Source organism: Trichechus manatus, unplaced genomic scaffold (assembly GCF_000243295.1).
Source record: "Trichechus manatus latirostris isolate Lorelei unplaced genomic scaffold, TriManLat1.0 scaffold00187, whole genome shotgun sequence".
NCBI lineage: Eukaryota > Metazoa > Chordata > Mammalia > Sirenia > Trichechidae > Trichechus > Trichechus manatus.
The window spans coordinates 1,221,178-1,242,572 of NW_004444123.1; the positions used below are offsets into that span (position 1 = coordinate 1,221,178).

Genomic DNA, 21,395 nt, shown 5'->3' on the forward strand with positions numbered 1-21,395 from the left:
CTTCACCTGAAGTACAATTAAAAAAAAAAACAATAAGAAAACAAATATCCAGTAAAAAAAAAAAAAAGGACAAAAGATTTGAACAAACATGTCACAAGGGAAGATATACAGATTGCAAATAAGCACATGGAAAGATGTTCAACATCAAAGACAACAATGAGATTCCATTATACAGCGATTATAATAGCCAAAACCCAAAAACAAAAGCAAAAATAAATAAATACATAACCTGAAGCTATCAAGTGCTGTCAAGGAAATGGAGTAACTAGAACTTTCAAACATCTCTGGTGAAAACAAAGCCACTCTGAAAAACAGTTTGGTAGTTTTTTATCAAGCTAAAGGAACAAATGACCTGCCATCCCTCTACTAGGTGTTTATCCTAGAGAAATAAAAGCATGTTAAAAAAAAAAAAAGAAAACGGTGTATACAGCACATTATGTTTAAGGAGCATTATTTGTAATTGCCAAAAAACTGCAAACAGCCTGGCGTTCTCCAAGGGTGAATGGGTAAACAAACTCTGGTACATTGTTTAGTGAAACACTGCTCAGCAATAAAAAGAAACAGACTATTGATCATATGCAACAACACGGATGAACTGCAAAAGCATGCTAAGTGAAGAAACTAAAGTTAAAACGTTGGAAATCGTTGGATTTCGTTTATATGATTATTATGGAAAATGCAAATCTTTAGGTATAGAGAACAAGTCAATAGTCCCAGCAGTTAGGGATGGGGGAGGTTTTGACTACAAAGGGTCAGCATGAGGGAATTTTGGGGGTGAAGGGGTTGTTCTGTATCTTGATTGTGGTGGTGGTTACAAGATTCTATACACTTGTCAACACCCACAGAACTATGCTGTTAATTGCCATCAAGTCAGCTGTGACTCATGGTAACTCCATCTATAACAGAAAATGCTACCCAGCCCTGCATCATTCTGATGATCACCAGCGTGCTTCAGTCCATGTTGCCTTCCAACTTAGGGGGCTCATCTTCCAACACTGTATCAGACAATCTTCTGTTTTGATTCATTGGGTTTACACTGGCTAACTTTTGGAAATAGTTTGCCAGGCCTTTCTTCCGAGTCTGTCTGAGTCCGGAAGCTCTGCTGAAACCTGTCCACCATGAGTGACCCTGCTGGTATTTGAAATACCAGTGGCCTAGCTTCCAGCATCCCAGCAACACACAAGCCACCGCAGCAGGACACACGGACAGACGGGAGGTGATAGCCAACTATGCACAAAAATTAGTGCATTTTGCTTGATGTCGATTTAAAGACAATTTTAAATACATTAACAGAAACTAAATAAAATCTATGCTCTGTGAGCAGACTGTCTCTCCCCACAGAAGTGAGAATTGTGTACCTTTCTCAAATATTAAAACAAACCTTTAAAACTTGAAGAAAAAGAAACAAGAGCTTTTTCAGGCTCGCACTATTCAGAACTTAAAAAAGTCAGAGTGTGAAAAGCTGCTGGTTGCTTTCACACGTCACTGTTCGGTTCACCTTGACCTCTTATCTCAGGTTTCAGAAGAATAAAAACCGCACAATGGAAACAAAACACTCAGGTACCACACTATTTAATGCCTTGTAACAGCACCTCTGGGAGTCCCTGGGTGGCACAAAAGGTGAATCACTCGACTCCTAAGCGAAAGGTTGGCAGTTCAAATCCACCCCAAGGCACCTTGGAAGAAAGGCCTGGCAATCTCCTTCTGAACAGTCACAACCTTGAAAACCTCATGGAGCACAGTTCTGCTCTGCACACGGGTTTGCCATGAGTCGGAACTGACTCGATGACGACTGTTGTTGTCAATAGCACCTGTATTAGCCCTGCTGCATTTAATCTAACCTTAGAGTCTCCTTCTGTCACAGGAGGGATAATAAGCATCACAGTCTGAGCATTGCTTATGCAGAGCAAAGTCTTCTCTAAGATGCATTCTATTAAATTCAAAATGCACCTGAGTCCTCTCTTCAATGAGCTCCTCTTTAAGCTTACATTTTCATGAAATGCCACCAGCCAAAAGTACTATACAGAATGTGTGGCAATGGCTTGTGAATGGAAAACAAAATCAGGAATTGAGCTAAAACAATATTGCATGCATGAAACAACATTTCTAAATCACCTAGTGGACAACTTGTGTGAGATATATGGACCCGACTGCTTTATAGTTTTCAGGTTTTCTCTTGCACCTGTGAACTGTGGTTCCTGCTGGATAAAGTCTTCAATCAAACTAAGGAAGACATCCTATTACTAGACTGAAATTAAAAATACATATGTAACCATACCCTGAACCTCAAAATCTGTACCTGTAAGAGCTAGTTTATCAGCCTTTGAGGAGCAATAGAGCTGAGTTTTATCTTCCACCACTTTGTTGATTTATGTAGTCATTGTATATCTGCATAGAATGATTGTATCAAGGAGCCTTGGTAGCACAAACAGTTAAGCGCTCAACTGTTAACTGAAAGGTTGGTGGTTCAAACTCACCCAGTAGCTTTACGGGCAAAAAACCTGGCGATCGGCTTCCAAAAACATGACATCCAAGAAAAGATTCTAGGGCAGTTCTACTCTCTGACATGGGGTCATTACGAGTCAGAATCACTGGCACCCAACAACAGCAATGATGACTGTATCCAGGGCAGATTTTCCAACAGGCCAGGTAAGCACGGTCCTTACCCTGCTTACCAGATCATTTGTAGTGAACAATTTCAGACTTTTCACCACATCAAAGATTCTGCTTCTAGGTATGGCTGGCATCTGACTCTCTCCCAACCCCACAGCACCTTCCTACAGAATCAAAGCCTCTTTTCAAATTTACAGTCCCTTACAGAGATGCTTTACTCAGCCAGTCAGCAAGGTAAGCATGAGCTTACGTGTGCTTACTTACTAATCTGTATTGAGCCATTTCACACTACAGGTGATCTGGTAAGCTGGTAAGCACCAGGCTTACCCTGCCTATTGGATAATCCATCCCTGGTTATATCTATGCACATTTCCAGTCCTCATATGCTTGCATCTCTGGGTGGATTGACATCCTCCTTCATCATGGATGAAAGCAAACCTTCATCTTCAGCTTCCACTGTAGTTTTTCTCCAGGGCGACACTTGCTTCATCTGGCCTGCTAGACAACAGCAGTGAATACTTTTTACGTTGTGGCTGTCTTGCATCCATACAAATGCTGTCCTGTTAGCACCCATATTTGGAGGCATCACCCACAGTATACAGTCTTAGAGTTGGTGCCACCTCCCATTACGGAACACTAAGGGATAAAATCCTCCCTCTCCTTACCTCCAGGACCCATTTCTATATCAGCATTTTATTTTCAAGCAACAAAGATTATGACAGTTTTAAGCAAAAGGGAACTATTGAAAAAAGAAATAGAGGTCCACAGAATAAACCAAAGACTAGGCTTAAAAAAGGGCAGGTCCCAAGAAAGTTCCAGATGGCTAGCCAGCAGGAACATGGCATCAGAGAAAAGCTGCTCCTCATGCTGTGGTGAATATGGCAGCCAAGCACCCCAAAATGAAGTCCTCCCTCTCCCAGAGTTCCAGGTGTTCCCTACGACAGGTGCCAACCCCCGTTTGTTCTGGAAGACCTCATGGAGAAACCCAAACCAAACAAATGCATGCTCTGACGCACAGTGGCTAGAATTAGCCACTCTGCATGTCCCTCCCACACTCTGTCTCCACCTGCCAGGGAGAAATAAAACCCCAGTTAAAGACAGGGCCACAAGTTACATAAGAATTTCCTAGTATTCAATTCTCTCCCCAGATGTACATATACTATTACCTATTTGAGATAGATTTTAAGCAAATGTTTCTAGGCTTATGTCAAAGACTGCAGAGATCTATATATATATAGATATAGATATATATAGATATATATATAGATATATACACACCTATAAATCTCCCCTATGTTTGGTAAAGTAGAGGACCAATGAAAACAAGGGAGACCCTCAATGAGATGGATTGATTCAGCAGCCACAACAATGGACTCAAACATACCAATGATCGTGAAGATGGCGCAGGACCTGGCAATGCTTTGTTCTGTTACACATAAGGTCACCACGAATTGGAGCTGACTCAACGGCATGTAACAAAACAACAAAATATCATTATAACTGAAACAATTCCCTTGCCAGGTGATGGTCCAACTTCTCTTTAAACTTTGTATCAAACTATGACACACATTCAGAAAATTGCACATACCAAGTTACAGCTTGATGAATTTTCACAAACTGTGACCAGCAACCATGCCAAGAAACCCAATATAAGCAGCCCCCAAACAGCCTCCCCCTTGCTCCTCTCATCCTTTCACCTTCCCCAAGGGTATCCATGAGCCTGACTTTAAACTGCTCAGAGGAGCTGTGCTTGTTGAGGAGTTTATAGAAGGGGAATCATACAGTCTTTTGAGTCTTGCTAATTTCAGTAACTACTCTGTGAGATTCAGTCATATTTGTATACAGTGGTAGACTGACGATTCTCAACATTGTACGTTAACCTATTAGGTGAATACACCTCAGTGAGCTTGGCCCAACTGTTTTGTTAATATTTCTAGGAGAGCTTCCAAACAGCTCACACACCAGATCCAGCCTATAGATGAGTTTAGTTTAGACTATGCACTCATTCATTCGTTTATTTTATAGTCACTTTGCAAAACTTCAAAGTTCAGAGATTTTATTCAAAAATAGGGATCTCCAGTATCTTTGGAAAAAGAGTATATGTGGCCACATTGGGCCCATGTTCCCACAGGATAACCTGAGGTTGAGCCAAGCAATGCGCCCTGTGGATTGGTCACGCACTGTTTCGTTGACCATTAACCTTGCCCATCCCTATTATTCTATACCCAGACTGATTCATGCACCTCCCCTGCCTGACTCCTGCATGACCTAGACTGCATGCCCCGTTCTGAGAACCCCTACTCAGTAATGAGCCTAGTAAATCTCAAGTCTGCAGGGAGATGTCACAGCAGCAGAAAATGCAGTTGTCCAGCTGTGTGCTGTTGCAACCTGCGTGGTAGCCAAAAACACACTGGTGGCCTTGATGCCTTTGTAAAACAAGTAAGTGAATAAATATGGACATTTTTATTTCTTGGAGTTTCTAGGATATATTGGTAATAGAGAAGACAAAAAAGAATTCCCATCAAGCTGAGTCGATTCCTACTCGTGGTGACCCCGTGCGTCAGAGTAGACCTGTGGTGCACACAGTTTTCAGTGGCTGACGTTTGGGAAGTGGATCACCAGAATTGTCTTCCAAGGTGCTTCTGGATGAATTTGAACAGCCAACTTTTCAGTTAGCCACCAAGCACTTAACTGTTTGCACCACCCAGGAAAATCATTCCAGATGGTCAAGTTTTTCTGTGCTCTCAACTGAGGTTGAATACAGTTGCATTCTATTTTTTTGTGTGTGCTCTGTTGGTTGAACCACTCTGGATGGCACAATACAAAGAAAGAATAAATTACCGTTCAAGATTGAAGTCCCTATTAAAGCAGGAAAGAAGCAGATGAATCATATATTTCTGGATAAAAATCTAAGATAGTCATAAAACTAATAGGCTAATTATACTAGATTCAAAGTCTTCATATCCATCCTTCTTGTTGGACATTTCTGCTTACTCTCTGGAATTATCATCAGTATTATGCAGCTGGAGGGGTGAATGTAGCTTCTCTCTCGACTTCAAGGGCAAGAAAAATGAAATAATATATGTGCCAATGTTTTGAAAAGGACAGGGCATGATATAGACACAAGATAATATTTTGTTTAATAGCCATCACTGACACTCTCCCAAAGACATAGTGATTTTCCAGATAGAAAATCTAACAGCTAGATTGTTGTTTCATGTCTATGATGCGCAGGCTGCGCTGAAGCCCACTGAAGCAGTAGTCTCACAGTGGTGGTCCTGTCCAGGTGATATGGATCTGTGCTTGGCGCAAATGAATGCGTCTAAATACATCACCCACGTAAAACTTTGACTTCGACAGACGCCATAGAGAGATAGCATAAGAAATACTTTGAAGATGAACATTTTCAGTCCTAAAACTTAGGAAAAAACAATTTCTACTGAGAATGACTTTCCTGGGCAGAGTGGGTTACCAAAGACAATTAGAAAAAGATATACACAAAAGATGAAAGAACAACACGATTAACAATGGCCAAACCAAGGTTTCCACTCTGTTAGTAATCAAGGACTGTAGAATGCCCAATAAAATTGATTTAGACCATCTAATGTAAATGGTTTCTGCTCAGTCTCAGTGACACAAACAGTCAAATGCTCAACCAGAGCACTTCCGTAGAGCAGTTTTATTCTGCTCGCGTGAAGTCGGCATTAGTTGGAATTGACTTGATAACAGCTAACAACAACAACAGCTAACCTAAAAGTTGGCAGTTCGAACCTACCCACGGGTGCTGGCAGTCTGCTTCCATAAAGATTACGGCTAAGAACACCTTATGGAGAAGTTCTACTCTGTAACACACAGGGTTGCCATGAGTCGAAATCAACTTAGCAGCAATGGATTTTTTTTTTTAAGACATCTAAGGAGTTCCTGGGTGGTGCAAACAGTTAATGTGCTCAGCTGAAAGACTGAAGATTCAAGTCCACCTAGAGGTGCCTCAGAAGAAAGGCCTGGTGATCTACTTCTGAAAAATCAGCCATTGAAAATGCTACAGAGCACAGTTCTACTCTGACACACACGGGTTCACCATGAGTGAGAGTCAACACAAGGGCAACTAGTGGTGTGTGACGGTGAAGACATCCAAGACATCTTAAAAATCAACTCCATCATTATTTTCAATTCATTCATCTTGATGGCCTGACTCATTCTTTTCTTGTATTTATTGTAGCTTTGCTTTACACTTAGGAGCTCACTGGGTGGAGCATTGAGTTACATATTTGAATAGCATTCAGCGCAGTAGAGAAATTTAAGTTGCGGTACACAGCTAGAAATATTAGAATCTCAAAGTTAGAAAGGTCCCTAGAGGACTTGTCCTTCAACCATCTTATTGCAAACTTGCTATATGTCATTCAGCTGATGTAAACTGTCTCATTGGGTCTTTACAACAATTCTAAGAGGGAAGAACCATGTAGCCCATTTTATAGATAAGCAATCAGAGGCTTAGAGCTTATGCAATTTGCTCAAGGTCCCGCGGTTTATATGTGGGGGATCTGGGAACCCAGTACACAACTGTCTGACTCAAAATGCTTGCCTTTCACTCTCTGCTGAAGCCCCTCATCTACATCACACCACTAGTGACAGAGAACCCATTCCTCTTGGTGTAGCAAATCTTTGAACAGCTCTGGCTATAAAATTTTCTGATGTCCAACGACTTAACTAGAAAAAAACTATAATGTGTCATAAAAATTCTAGTTAACATTAAAAAAACCCAAACCAAACCCGTTGCTGTCGAGTCAATTTTGACTCATAACGACTCTATAGAACAGAGTAGAACTGCCCCATAGGGTTTCTAAGGAGCAGCTGGTGGATTCGAACTGCTGACCTTTTGGTTAGCAGCTGAGCTCTTAAACTTTTAGCCACCAAGGCTATCATTAGTCATCAATAACTACATGCTGGGGGCCTAAACCTATATTTTTCCTTTTTAAGATTACCCTTCAAAATCTGATCAATTGTACCGTATATTATTTACTTAGCCCAATTATAATCAATTCCCTCTCCTTTCTTTAAAAAGACAGACTTAGGACTTCTTTAATGTTGCATCATTTCTTGATTGAAGTCCCAGAATTCTGCATAATAAACCCAGATGACTTTAGCCTGAAAAAGTGTTCATGCCAGTGCTATCGACCAACTTTCTGATTCTTAAAAGAACTTCCAAATGATTCCTATGGCATATCTTACTTTAATTAGCCTTGCGTTCTGCTAGATCTGCCTGGATAATTTACCTGTAAAGTACACCTCTACGTAGGAGTCCGAACTGAACTGTTAATGAAATACTTTGAGATTATCCATTTAAATGTTTTCATATGATGATCCAAAAGAATTTTACATTAATGATGATTGTTGCTTAGTTACAGCTTCTGTCAGAGCCTACCCAGTGAATCCCACCACCACATCTAATGCAGTGAAGTCACATGTACAGCACTCTTGATTCCTACTTGTCCCAGCAGAAGTACACGTATCCAGTTTAATTACTAGCTATCCCAAGTGGTCTAGAAAAATAAATCAATAGAGAGTGCTGGAACAGTACTATCTGCATCATATGAGATGGAGGTCCACCCAGAGTAAGTTGCTCTACCTCTCCAGCTTTCCCCCACTCCTCTTCTTTCCCCGTATCTTTCGTTGTTTCTCTGTCACTCCAGACGCACTCAATTGGACTCCAAGAGTCTCTTCATGTGCTGGCCTCTTAGCTTATTTTTATTCCCCCTACACCTGAAAAACAATCTCCCCTATCCCATCACTTGGTCAATGTCTTGGCCTACCCATCAATCCTCAGTGGAAGGGGGTCCCAAAAATGCAAATTCTAAGTTCCAGTGCCACATACTAGCTCCTGGACATTACATATTAATTGGAAATAAGATGACATCTATTCATTTTATATACTGAATTGCTCCAAAAACTTGAAGATACCCCTGCAAATAAATAATAAATTTCACAAGCTTCTTTTGTATTTCAGGAGAAAAACGACCAAGAATAGCAATTAATTAGATTTTTTTTTTAATTTCTTAATGGAAAAAATATAACGTAACCCCATTATGATACTGTTCTTTGTTAAACAGAATTTAAAGAAACTCATTGATAAATTCAGAGTAAAATCCTGATGTAAAATGATTTAATGTACAATCAGGATATCTGTCCCATTACACACCAGCATTTATTCAACATTCAACATATATCTATTAAGTATGTGTACATTAAAGATGGATTACACTGCATTTAGTATTTACACAGGGTTAGACTTTTGATGAGCTTGATTCACACATCCAAGACCACAGCAATATTTCTATGGGGTGGGCAGTCTTATATAGAAACAGCTAAATAATTTTCAAACAAAACCATTTACCAAATAAACTATGGAAATGTAAAAAGAGTCTAGGTCTTAGTTCCTAAGACACAAACTATCGTACTTTTTTTCCCCATTTTTAGGATTCTTACCTATCTCTTCCCTAACCAAAAAGAAAATCAAACCCACTGCCATCGAGTTGATTCTGACTCATAGCGACCCTATAGGACAGAGTAGAACTGCCCCGTAGGGTTTTCAAGGCTGTAAATCTTTACGGAAGCAGACCTCCACTTCCTTCTCCCGTGATTCACTCAGGAAATAGCTAACATTCTCTCTAAGTAAATTCTAAATAATACATGTGAATCTATATATGAACAAATTAACTGCAGGATTAACCACAAGATGAAACCAAAGCGAATGTAGTTTAAATTACCAGAATCCAGATAAACTGGAATTTATAGATGCATCTGTTGATCAATCATGCATTGTCAGAATGATATACTACACAATAAAAGCCTGACGTGACATACCTATTGCATAAAACATGCCCGAGTTAACGTGCAATTTATTTCAGTGTTACAAGTTCCTGGAAAAAATTCCAGTAACTAATCTTCTGTTGGAACCACCCAATGAGTGTAATTATAGACTTGTCTATAATGAAGACTTCATACATCAAACTTTTCCTTGGAAATCTACTCAACATACTCCAGAAATTTTGAAAGCAAATAAGATACTCGATTATTGCAAAGATACTCACAGCAGAAGTTCCTTTTTGCTCGTGGGTTCATCATTTGGTGATGTTCTCATCAGGAGTCACCATGCTTTTGCTCTTTAATACCGTTCTTCTTCCCAGGTTTCTTGTCTGTAATTTCCAGAACAGAGTCACTTGTACTAACAAGCCATGGTCCCATACTGTTTCCTTTTTTGTGGGAATGTTACCCTGTCGATCAATTTCCTGTCCAAAAACACTAAAACATGAACAAAAGCTGCTGTGTGCAAGTGAATTCTCTACTCAAATTCTCTGATTTTGGGATCAGGAAGAAATTCCCTGATTAAAGCGAGGAGCTATAGCTCAGTTGTTTTGGGAAACTTAAAAGACAGAAGTTTCTTCCTTATGAATGAGCACATCAAAATTGGCAGCATCATTCATTCTCGCTGGTTTGCAGCTCAAGTACTATTGACACGTAAAGCATCTACGTGCTGTGTGCAGTCTAAAGGCCCTCCCAATCGCCACAGTACCGACTCCCCAACTATATTTGAAAATCAGGCTTAGTATGCTTTGAAGTACATAATGTTTTCCATTCCTAAGAGGACAAGGAGAGCTCCATTGTCAAAGTTTATTTTTAAGCTCGTGAGCTTGCTAAGTGCAGTGGTGCACATGCTTTCCATGCCTGCAGTACCATTGCTGGAACCTATTAATGCAAACGGATGATTTGTTGGCAGGGTTCCACCTAGGCTTGTCTTTCTTCCTTTCTTTTTTTCTTTTAACCTTATCTAAATTGCGTTGATTATGATTTTTAAAATCAGGAATGCTATCGGTTTGCTTTGCTTGCTTGTTTTAATTTCATCAGCACAGAAGCAATGTAAAAAAGGCTTCTGCTGAAGTAAGAAAGTTAGTGATTGGAGAGGTAGATTCTGTTTCTGGAAGAAGTGGGAGGAACATTTGGAGACAGTAAAATGACAACAGATTTTAAAGGAAGGAGCAAATGGAAAAGAATGAATGAGAGAGTAAGAGAGAAGAGAGAAGGAAAGGAGAGAGAGCAAGCAGGAAGGAGTGAGAGTGAGCAAGCCAGAGGGAGAGACGCCTTGACTATCAGAAATAATTCTTCACATATTCTCTTACTGTTGGGAAAGCAAATTGCTCTGATTTGTGTAACCCCCTACCAGTCTGCTCCACTCACCAAAATTAGCCCACATGTCATTTAATACCAGACTAAGACCTGTGGAAACGCAGTATTGCTCTATTAGAGCTGTAACGAAACACAGCTGAGCAGTGGGCGGTAGGTGGGAGGGTGACCCTGAGCTAATGCAATCCGGATTATGGAATTTCTAGCCCAAATTTTAAACATCTGGTCTTGCTATGATAATAAATGTGATAATGCACATTAAATACCAGTGTTTAAGTAACATAATCCTTCCATCTAACTAAAAAGGTGAACGCTTTTCAAATCATATGAGAGATAGTGAGACGTGTATTTGTTCATATGCAAAAAAAGACCATGTGACCCCTCCCATGCACACACGTGCACACACACACACACACACACACCATGGCAATAACACATAAACTGTAACTTTCTTTTCTGTATTTGAAGTCCAAATATGGATAAATACAGGCACATCACCTTGAAATTACCGTAAGATTAGACTTCCGTTCTGTAAATGGTACTGAAAGATCCCTTTAAATTAGCACCTTAGAGTTAGACCAGTCGATAGAAAAGTACCACCCATGAGTACTTGCTGACCTCTGATATTCCCATGTGAGAGGGCTGATAGAGGGACCTAGAGGATGGGGTGGGTGTGTGAAAGCTGCCAGAACAAGAGCTGCATTGGAAACGGCTAGTGCTTGCTTAGCGGGGGATTGAGAGGTAAGGCTGGACTTAACAATGGCTGAAGACTCACCTGTTTCAGAAAGGGGAGAGTTATTAAGGTGGGGTATTGTACAATCCATTTCCTCTTATGAACACCTACTATAACCCAGGCACTGTCCTGAAAATACATTTTTGTGTTAAATGAAATAATATCAACGTGTACAAAGCAGACAGGTAGCAGAGATGAGAGTAGTTAACTGTACTTGGCAAGATTAAGGAAAGGTGGTGTCTGAGCTAGGTTTTGGGGGAGAAATTGGAATTTGCCAATTTGCCATCCCAGGCAGTGCACTGCAGTCAGCAATGGTGAGATAAAGTGGGACAGGAAGGTTGTTCTCAAAAACACCAGTATTGTGCATTACTGGGCTCTAACGGGCAGAATAATTTGGTCCAAGTATGTCTCCCTGACTTGACCTTGGCCCTCTAAAGGGAGCGCTATGTCTCATTCACTTGGTATCACCTGTATTACTGCCCCATGATGAACTGACTGGTAGGCCAGTTGCACTGCCACCTCTCTCCAGCGAGGGGTGTGGGAGTGCATCTTGCTCAGGGGTACTTTGTATTCTGCTCTTCCTCCCAGCAAGAAGGAGTCTCTTTCAAAGTATGTTTGAACATCAGGAAGATTTCAAATTTCTTCCCTCCCTTGTTGCCTCCTGACATTCAAAGCTGCATGAGTCAGGTGAATGGTATTTGAAAGAGTTGGCACAAAATAAAAACCACAAGTGCTCCTTCTCAGTTTGAGCCAAACCAAAACCTTTTCAAAGGCGTGAAAACATGCAGCCACATTGGTCTGGTTTTCCCTTCCGGGGCTTCTCTCCTTCCTGGTGCTGGATAGCACCACACAGAAGTCTTGCGACATGAGCCATTTCCACGGAATTTTAAATTCTGCCAAAAACAAGAGGGATCGGAAATTTCGTAAGGATGGTTATTCTTAGGAGGTTTCCATCCCAAATTTCTAAGTTGTGTGGCTCAGATAAGCATCTGAAATGCACTGCCAAACTTCCTAAGGTTTCCAGTGCATTTATTTTCACTCCTATTTCTGCACAGACACCTCAGAGTGACAGTAAATGCAATCATTTGTTGGGAATATTTTCTGTATGCAAGCCCAAGATCCCCCTTGTTGTTAGGTGTAGGTTCCGACTCATGCGACCTTGTGTACATACACACAATGAAAGACTACTCATCCAGTAGAAGAATGAAGTCTTGATACATTCTACAGTATGGGGGGAGCAGGAAGATGTTATGCTAAGTGAAATAAATCAATCACAAGAGGACAAATATTGTATGACTTCACTGATATAACAAGATAAGGAGGGAGGAGGGACCAAGATGGCAGAGTAGTGAGAAGCTTCTGGTGGTGCCTTCTTACAACCAAGACCCCAAAAGACTAGTGAATCTATTATATGTGACACTCTAGGAACCGTGAACATCAAAGGCAAAGTTGAGGAATTGGACTGAGTGGCAGGGGGAGGGAAAGATTGTTCAGAAGCACCAAGGAGTTGCCAGACCAGACACGGCAGGAGCCAGGGCCCTGCGGGCTGGATCGGCCAGCAGGCGCGGTGACACAAGCAGTGGTGTTCAGGGCGTGTTTGCCATGTCAGGAGAGACCAAGCTGTGGCGAGTCTGCTCAGGCCTCAGAGCCAGTGAAAAGCAGTGCTCAACTGGCTAAAGGTAAGTACATGTGTTTAACCCTCTGCATGGTTCAAAAAACACCCTATTTGGGAAGAACCTCTCCCCTTTACCTGACCCCTCCTCACACTGCACCAGGTCCCTGGCCAGCTTCAGCAATTGCCACGTCCCCTGGGCCGGGAGTAGGACCCATCACATATCCTGAGCCATTCTCCAGGCCTTGGAAAGGGAACAAATTAACAAACAGGAAAAATAATCTGCCAGCTCCCCTAAGCTGGGAACTCAGGGCATGGAACAGCTCCTTTGCCTAGGCACAGACATAAGAGTTCCACAGACTTTGAATGCATTTCACTCCTGCATAGACCTGTGAGGGCCCACTTCAACAGCGTTGGCCCTCATTGGCCCTATACAACAGGGTATGTACCCGAAGCCTAACTTCACTGTATCAGCGAAATGGTGGAGTGGTAGGTTCGTGACATTTGGCACCACTCTACCCATTAAGCAGGGTCCTCACCTACCCACATCAGGGGCCTGAGGACTGATGGCTCCACCCACTCCACCTAGTCACCTGCGACAGGGGTCTAAGAATAAGTGGTGCCTTCCAGTCCTTACAGCCAACAGCACTGGGTGCCCATAGTTTGGCTGCAAAACCCACCCACCTATGTACTGTAAGGAAGAGAGACAAGCCTTTCACCCAGACACTCAGGGGAAGCCGTCACCCCCCGCCTTGCTCAGCGCATGACCCTCTACTACAGGCAGATACCTGTGCCTACACCAATCACCCATGCCTGTATAGGACTGTAGGTGAGAGCCTGCACCACACCCTTGGTGACCAACTATCTGGACACCTAAGCTGAATCCATAGAAGAAAAGTAAAGGGACTCCTGGGCTCACATACCTAGTAAGTAACAGCTCTAACCAACAGGTGACAGGATGTGAGAGCTTCAAAGACACCAATATTCAAACTAGCTCATATGACTAGCCTATTTGGGCATATCAGAACAAAACCAAACAAGAAGCTAAGACACAATAAGCAAACATGAAATAAATAAATATAATAACTTACCTATGCCTTGGAGACAACAGTCAATATCAAATCACATAAAGAGGCAGACTAGGAGAGCTTCAACAAGCACCCAAAACAAAGAATCAAGAAACCTTCCAGGGGACGAGAACTTCTTGGAATTACTGGAGGTAGAGTACAAAAGATTAATATACAGAGCTCTTCAAGAGATCAGGAAGGAGATCAGTCAAAATGCAGGACAAGCCAAAGAATACACAAAGCAATAGAAGATCTTAAGAAAAACAGGAGAGGAAGCAAATAACCCAAATCAGAAATGAAAAAGAATCATAACAGAATACTATGGAAAACTGTACTCCAGCAAATTTGAAAACCTAGAGGAAATGGACAAATTTCTAGAAACACGTTACCTACCTAAACTAACACTAACAGAGGTAGAACAACTAAATAAACCTATAACAAAGGAAGGGATTGAAAAGGTAATTTAAAAACTCCCAACAAAAAAAAAGCCCTGGCCCTGATGGTTTCACTGGAGAATTCTACCAAACTTGAGAAGAGTTAACACCACTACTACTAAAGGTATTTCAGAGCATAGAAAAGGATGGAATACTCTCAAACTCATTCTATAAAGCCAGCATAACCCTGATACCAATACCAAGTAAAGATACCACAAAAAAAGAAAATTACAGACCAATATCCCTTATGAACAGAGACACAAAAATCCTCAACAAAACTCTAGCTAATAGAATTCAACAGCATATCAAAAAATAGTTCATTATGACCAAGTGGGATTCATACCAGGTATGCAGGGACTGTTCAACATTAGAAAAACAATCGATGTAATCCATCACATAAATAAAACAAAAGATGAGAAACACATGATCTTATCAATCGATGCCAAAAAAGCATTTGACAAAGTCCAATACCCATTCATGTTGAAAACTCTCAGCAAAATAGGAATAGAAAGGAAATTCCTTAACATAATAAAGCGCATTTATACAAAGCCAACAGCCAATATCATCCTAAATGGAGAGAGTCTGAAAGCATTTCCCCTGACAACGGGAACCAGACAAGGATGGCCTTTATCACCACTCTTATTCAACATTGTGCTGGAGGTCCTAGCCAGAGCAATTAGGCTAGAAAAAGAAAATCCAGATGGGTAGTGAAGAAGTCAAAGTATCTCTATTTGCAGATGATATGATCTTATACACAGAAAACCCCAAAGAATCCTCAAGAAAACTACTGGAACTAATAGATTTCAGCAAAGTATCAAGATACAAGACAAATGTACAAAAATCAGTTGGATTCCTCTACACCAACAAAGAGAACTTTGAAGAAGAAATCTCCAAATCAATACCATTTACAATAGCCCCGAAGAAGATAAAATACTTAGAAATAAATCTAACCAGAGACATAAAAGACCTATACAGAGAACTACAAGACACTACGGCAAGAAACCAAAAGAGACCTACAAAAGTGGAAACACATACCTCGCTCACGGATAGGAAGACTCAACATTGTGAAAATGTGTGTTCTACCCAAAGCAATCTACAGATACAATGCAATCGCCATCCAAATTCCAATGGCATTTTTTAATGAGATGGAGAAACAAATCACTAACTTCATATGGAAAGGGAAAAGGCCCCGGATAAGTAAAGCATAACTCAAGAAGAAGAACAAAGTGGAAGGTCTCCCACTACCTGATTTTAGAACCTATTATACTGGAACGGTAGTCAAAACAGCCTGGTACTGGTACAACAACAGATACATAGACCAATGGAACAGAATTGAGAATCCAGAAGTAAATTCATCCACCTGTGAGCAGGTGATATTTGACAAAAGCCCAAAGTCTGTTAACTGGGGAAAAGACAGTCTCTTTAACAAACGGTGCTGGCATAACTGGATATCTATCTGCAAAAAAATGAAACAAGACCCATATCTCACACCATGCACAAAAACTAACTCCAAAGGGATCAAAGAACTAAATATAAAATCTAAAACAATAGAGATCATGGAAGAAAAAATAGGGACAATGCTAGGAGCCCTAACACATGACATAAACAGAATACAAAACGTTACTAACAATGCACAAACTCCAGAGGAGAACGTAGAAAACTGGGAGCTCCTAAAAATCAAACACTTATGCTCATCAAAAGACTTCACCAAAAGAGTAAAAGGACAACCTACAGACTGGGAAAAAATTTTTGGCTATGACAAATCTGATCAGCACCTAATCTCTAAAATCTATAAAATACTGCAAAACCTCAACAACAAAAAGACAAATAACCCAATTTAAAAATGGGCAAAGGATATGAACAGGCACTTCACCAAAGAAGACATTCAGGCAGCTAAAAGATACATGAGGAAATGCTCACCGTCATTAGCCATTAGAGAAATGCTAATCAAAACCACAATGAGATACTGTCTCACCCCAACAAGGCTAGCGTTATTCCAAAAAACACAAAATAATAAATGTTGGAGAGGTTGTAAAGAGACTGGAACACTTATACACTGTTGTTGGGAATGTAAAATGGTACAACCAATTTGGAAATCGATTTGGCACTTCCTTAAACAGCAAGAAACAGAAATACCATAAGATCCAGCAATCCCACTCCTTGGAATATATCCTAGAGAAATAAGAGCCATCACACGAATAGATATATGACATCCATGTTCATTGCAGCACTGTTCACGATAGCAAAAAGATGGAAACAACGTAGATGCCCATCAAAAGACGAATGGATAAACAAATTATGGTATACTCACGCAATGGAATACTACACAACAGGAAAGAACAACAATGAATCCGTGAAACATCTCATAACATGGATGAATCTAGAAGGCATTATGTTGAGTGAAATTAGTCAGTTGAAAAAGGACAAATATTGTATGAAACCATTATTATAAGAACTCAAGAAATGGTTTAAACACAGAAGAAAACATTCTTTGATGGTTATGAGGGTGGGGCGTGGCGGAGAGGGGTAGTCACTAATTAGATAGTAGACCAGAATTATCTTAGGTGAAGGGAAGAACAACACACAATACAGGGGAAGTCAGCAAACTGGACTAAACCAAAAGCTAAGAAGTTTCCTAAATACAACCAAACACTTCGAGGGACAGAGCAGCGGGGGGCGGGGGTTCTGGGGACCATGGATTTGGGGAACATCTAGGTCAATTGACATAACAGAGTCTATTAAGAAAATGTTCTGCATCCCACTTTGGTGAGTGGCATATGGAGTCTTACAAGCTAGCCAGCGACCATCTAAGATACATCAATTCATCCCAACCCACCTGGAGCAAAGGAGAATGAAGAACACCAAAGACACAAGGAAAATATTAGCCCAAGAAAGGGTCATATAAACCAGACGCTCCTTCAGCCTGAGACCAGAAGAACAAGATGGTGCCCAGCTAGCACTAAAAACCGCCATGACAGGGAACACAACAGAGAGTCCCTGATGGAGCAGGAGAAAAGTGGAGTGCAGAAATGAAATTCTAGTAAAAAGACACAGACTTAATGGTCTAACTGAGACTGGAGGGATCCCAGAATACATGGCCCCCAGACTCTCTGTTAGCCCAGAAATGAAACCATTCTGGAAGCCAACTCTTCAAAGATTAGACTGGAGTATAAGACATAAAAGGATACTCGTGAAGAGAGTGCTTCTTAGCTCAAGTAGATACACGAGACTAAATGGGCAGCTCCTGTCAGGAGGTGAGATGAGAAGGCAAAAAGGGACAGGAGCCAGTTGAATGGGCACAGGAGATCCGGGGTGGAAAGGAAGAGTGTGCTGTCGCATTATACAGAGAGCAGCTAGGGTCACATAGCAATGTGTGAGTAAAGTTTTGTATGAGAAACTGACTTGAACTGTAAACTTTCACTTTAAGCACAATTTAAAAAAAAAAAGAGAAGAAGAAGACAAGAAGAGGCAAAGTTCAAAGTTCATTTGTGGTAACCAGGGGCAGGAAGGAGGGGGAAAGTGGGCGTTATTTCTCATGGAGTACTGAATTTTGGTTTCCGCTGATGAAAAAATGGCATTGATTGAGGGTAGGGTTGTATAGTCAATTATTGTAAGAGATGTCACTAAGTTGTACACTGTAAATAGTTGAATTGGCAAAAGTTATGTGACAGATATATTTACAAAAACGACAGAAAAAGGAGAGAGTAGCTGCTGAGGCTGCTTATGTAAAAGCAAACACTTCATGGGATTTGGATCCTTGGTTTGGAGGTTTATTGTCATGGTTTCATGCGGCATCCCACTTAATCGGACTAATAGCATGTTTAGTGCTTCTGTTCTACCTCCTGCTTCACTGTGTAGTGTCTGGGATCTTAAAAGCTTGCAAGTGGCCATCCAAGGCCCTGTTGTTGTTATTAGGTGTCGTCAAGTCGGTTCCAACTCATTGTGACCCTATGTACCATAGATCGAAACACTGCTCTATTCTGGGCCATGCTCACATTGTTGTTATACTTGAGCCCATTGTTGCAGCCACTGTGTCAGTCCTTCTCATTGAAGGTCTTCCTCTTTTTCACTGACCCTCTACTTTGCCAAGCATGATGTCCTTCTCCAGGGATTGGTCCCTCCTGATAACATGTCCAAAGTATATGAGATGTAGTCTTGCCATCCTTGCTTCTAAGGAGCATTCTGGTTGTACTTCTTCCAGGACAGATTTCTTTGTTCTTTTGGCAGTCCATGGTATATTCAACATTCTTCTCCAGCACTGTAACTCAAAGGCAACAATTCTTCTTCGGTCTTCCTTATTCATTGTCCAGTTTTCGCACGCATATGATGCAAATGAAAATACCATGGCTTGGGTCAGGTACACCTTAGTCTTCAAAGTGACATGTTTGCTTTTCAACACTTTAAAGAGATCTTTTGCAGCAGATTTGCCTGGTGCAATGCATCTTTTGATTTCTTGACTGCTGCTACCATGAGTGTTGATCGTGGATCCAAATAAAATGAAATCCTTGACAACTTCAATCTTTTCTCCCTTTATCATGTTGCTTATTGGTCCAGTTGTGAGGATTTTTGTTTTCTTTATGTTGAGGTATAATCCACACTGAGGGCTGTGGTCTTTGATCTTCATCATCAGTGTTTCAAATCCTCTTCACTTTCAGCAAGCAAGGTTGTGTCATCTGCATAACGCAGGTCGTTAATGAGTCTTCCTCCAATCCTGATGCCCCATGCTTCATATAGTCCAGCTTCTCGGATTATTTGCTCAGCCTACAGATTGAATAGGTATGGTGAAAGGATGCAACCCTGACCCACACCTTTCCTGATTTTAAACCACACAGCATTCCTTTGTTCTATCCGAACATCTGCCTCTTGATCTATGTACAGGTTCCTCATGAGCACGATTAAGTGTTCTGGAATTCCCATTCTTTGCAATGTTATCCATAATTTGATATGATCCACACAATCGAATGCCTTTGCATAGTCAACAAAACACAGGTAAACATCTTTCTGGTATTCTCTGCTTTCAACCAGGATCCATCTGACATCAGCAATGATATCCCTGGTTCCACGTCCTCTTCTGAATCTGGCCTGAGTTTCTGGCAGTTCCCTTGATATACTGCTGTAGCCGCTTTTGAATGATCTTCAGCAAAATTTTACGTGCCTGTGATATTAACGATAGTGTTTGATAATTTCCGCATTCAGTTGGATCACCTTTCTTGGGAATAGGCATAAATATGGATCTCTTCCAGTTGGTTGGCCAGGTAGCTGTCTTCCAAATTTCTTGACAGAGAGGAGTCAGCACTTCCAGCCCTGCATCTGTTGGTTGAAACATCTCAACTGATATTCCATCAATTCCTGGAACTTTGTTTTTGGCCAATAACTTCAGTGCAACTTGCACTTCTTCCTTCAATACCATCAGTTCCTGATCATATGCTACCTCCTGAAATGGTTGAACGTCGACCAATTCTTTTTGGTATAATGACTCTGTGTATTCCTTCCATCTTCTTTTGATCCTTCCTGCATTTAATATTTTTCCCATAGAATCCTTCACTATTGCAACTCAAGGCTTGAATTTTTTCTTCAGTTCTTTCAGCTTGAGGAATGTCAAGCATGTTCTTCCCTTTTGATTTTCTATCTCCAGCTCTTTGCACATGTCTTTATAATACTTTACTTTGTCTTCTCAAGCTGCCCTTTGAAATCTTCTGTTCAGTTCTTTTACTTCGTCATTTCTTCCTTTTGCTTTAGCTACTTGACTTTCAAGAGAAAGTTTCAGAGTCTCTTCTGACATCCATGTTGGTCTTTTCTTTCTTTCCTGTCTTTTTAATGACCTCTTGCTTTCTTAATGTGTGATGTCCTTGATGTTATTCCACAACTTGTCTGGTCTTCAGTCATTAGTGTTCAACGTGTCAAATCTATTCTTGAGATGCTCTCTAAATTCAGGTGGGATATACTCAAGGTTGTACTTTGGCTCTCATAGACTTGTTCTAATTTTCTTCAGTTTCAACTTGAACTTGCATATGAGAATCGATGGTCTGTTTCACAGTCGGCCCCTGGCCTTGTTCTGAGTGATGATATTGAGCTTTTCCATTGTCTCTTTCCACAGATGTAGTCAATTTGATTCCTGTGTATTCCATCTGGAGAGGTCTATGTGTATAGTAGCCGTTTATGTTGTTGAAAAAAGGTATTTGCAATGAAGAAGTCATTGGTCTTGAAAAATTCAATCATGCGATCTCCGGCATTGTTTCTATCACCAAAGCCATATTTTCCAACTACCCATCCTTCTTCTTTGCTTCCGTCTTTTGCATTCCAGTCACCAGGAATTATCAATGCATCCTGATTGCATGTTCGATCAATTTCAGACTGCAGAAGCTGGTAAAAACCTTCAATTTCTTCATCTTTGGCCTTAGTGGTTGGTGGGTAAATTTGAATAATAGTAGTATTAACTGGTCTTGTTTGTAGGTGTCTAGGTATTATCCCGACACTAACAGCGTTGTACTTCGGGATAGATCTTGAAATGTTCTTTTTGATGACGAATGCAACGCCATTCCTCTTTAAGTTGTCATTCCTGACAGAGTAGACCTTATAGTTGTCCGATTCAAAATGGCAAATACCAGTCCATTTCAGCTCACTAATGCCTAGGATATGGATGTTTATGGGTTCCATTCCATTTCTGACAATTTCCAGTTTTCCTAGATTCATACTTCGTACACTCCATGTTCTGATTATTAATGGATGTTTGCAGCTGTTTCATCTCATTTTGAGTC

General features: G+C 40.8%; 1 protein-coding gene across 1 annotated transcript in view; it reads right to left on the reverse strand.

The window, feature by feature from the left end:
- KCNK2 (potassium two pore domain channel subfamily K member 2) overlaps nt 1-9,802 on the reverse strand; it is a 226,206-nt gene extending 216,404 nt beyond the window's left edge. The window contains exon 1 of the mRNA XM_004387518.1: nt 9,702-9,802. Within this exon, the coding sequence (XP_004387575.1) occupies nt 9,702-9,735 (34 nt within the window). The 5' untranslated portion in view covers nt 9,736-9,802. The remainder of the gene's footprint in view (nt 1-9,701) is intronic.
- Nucleotides 9,803-21,395: the final 11,593 nt, after the last annotated feature.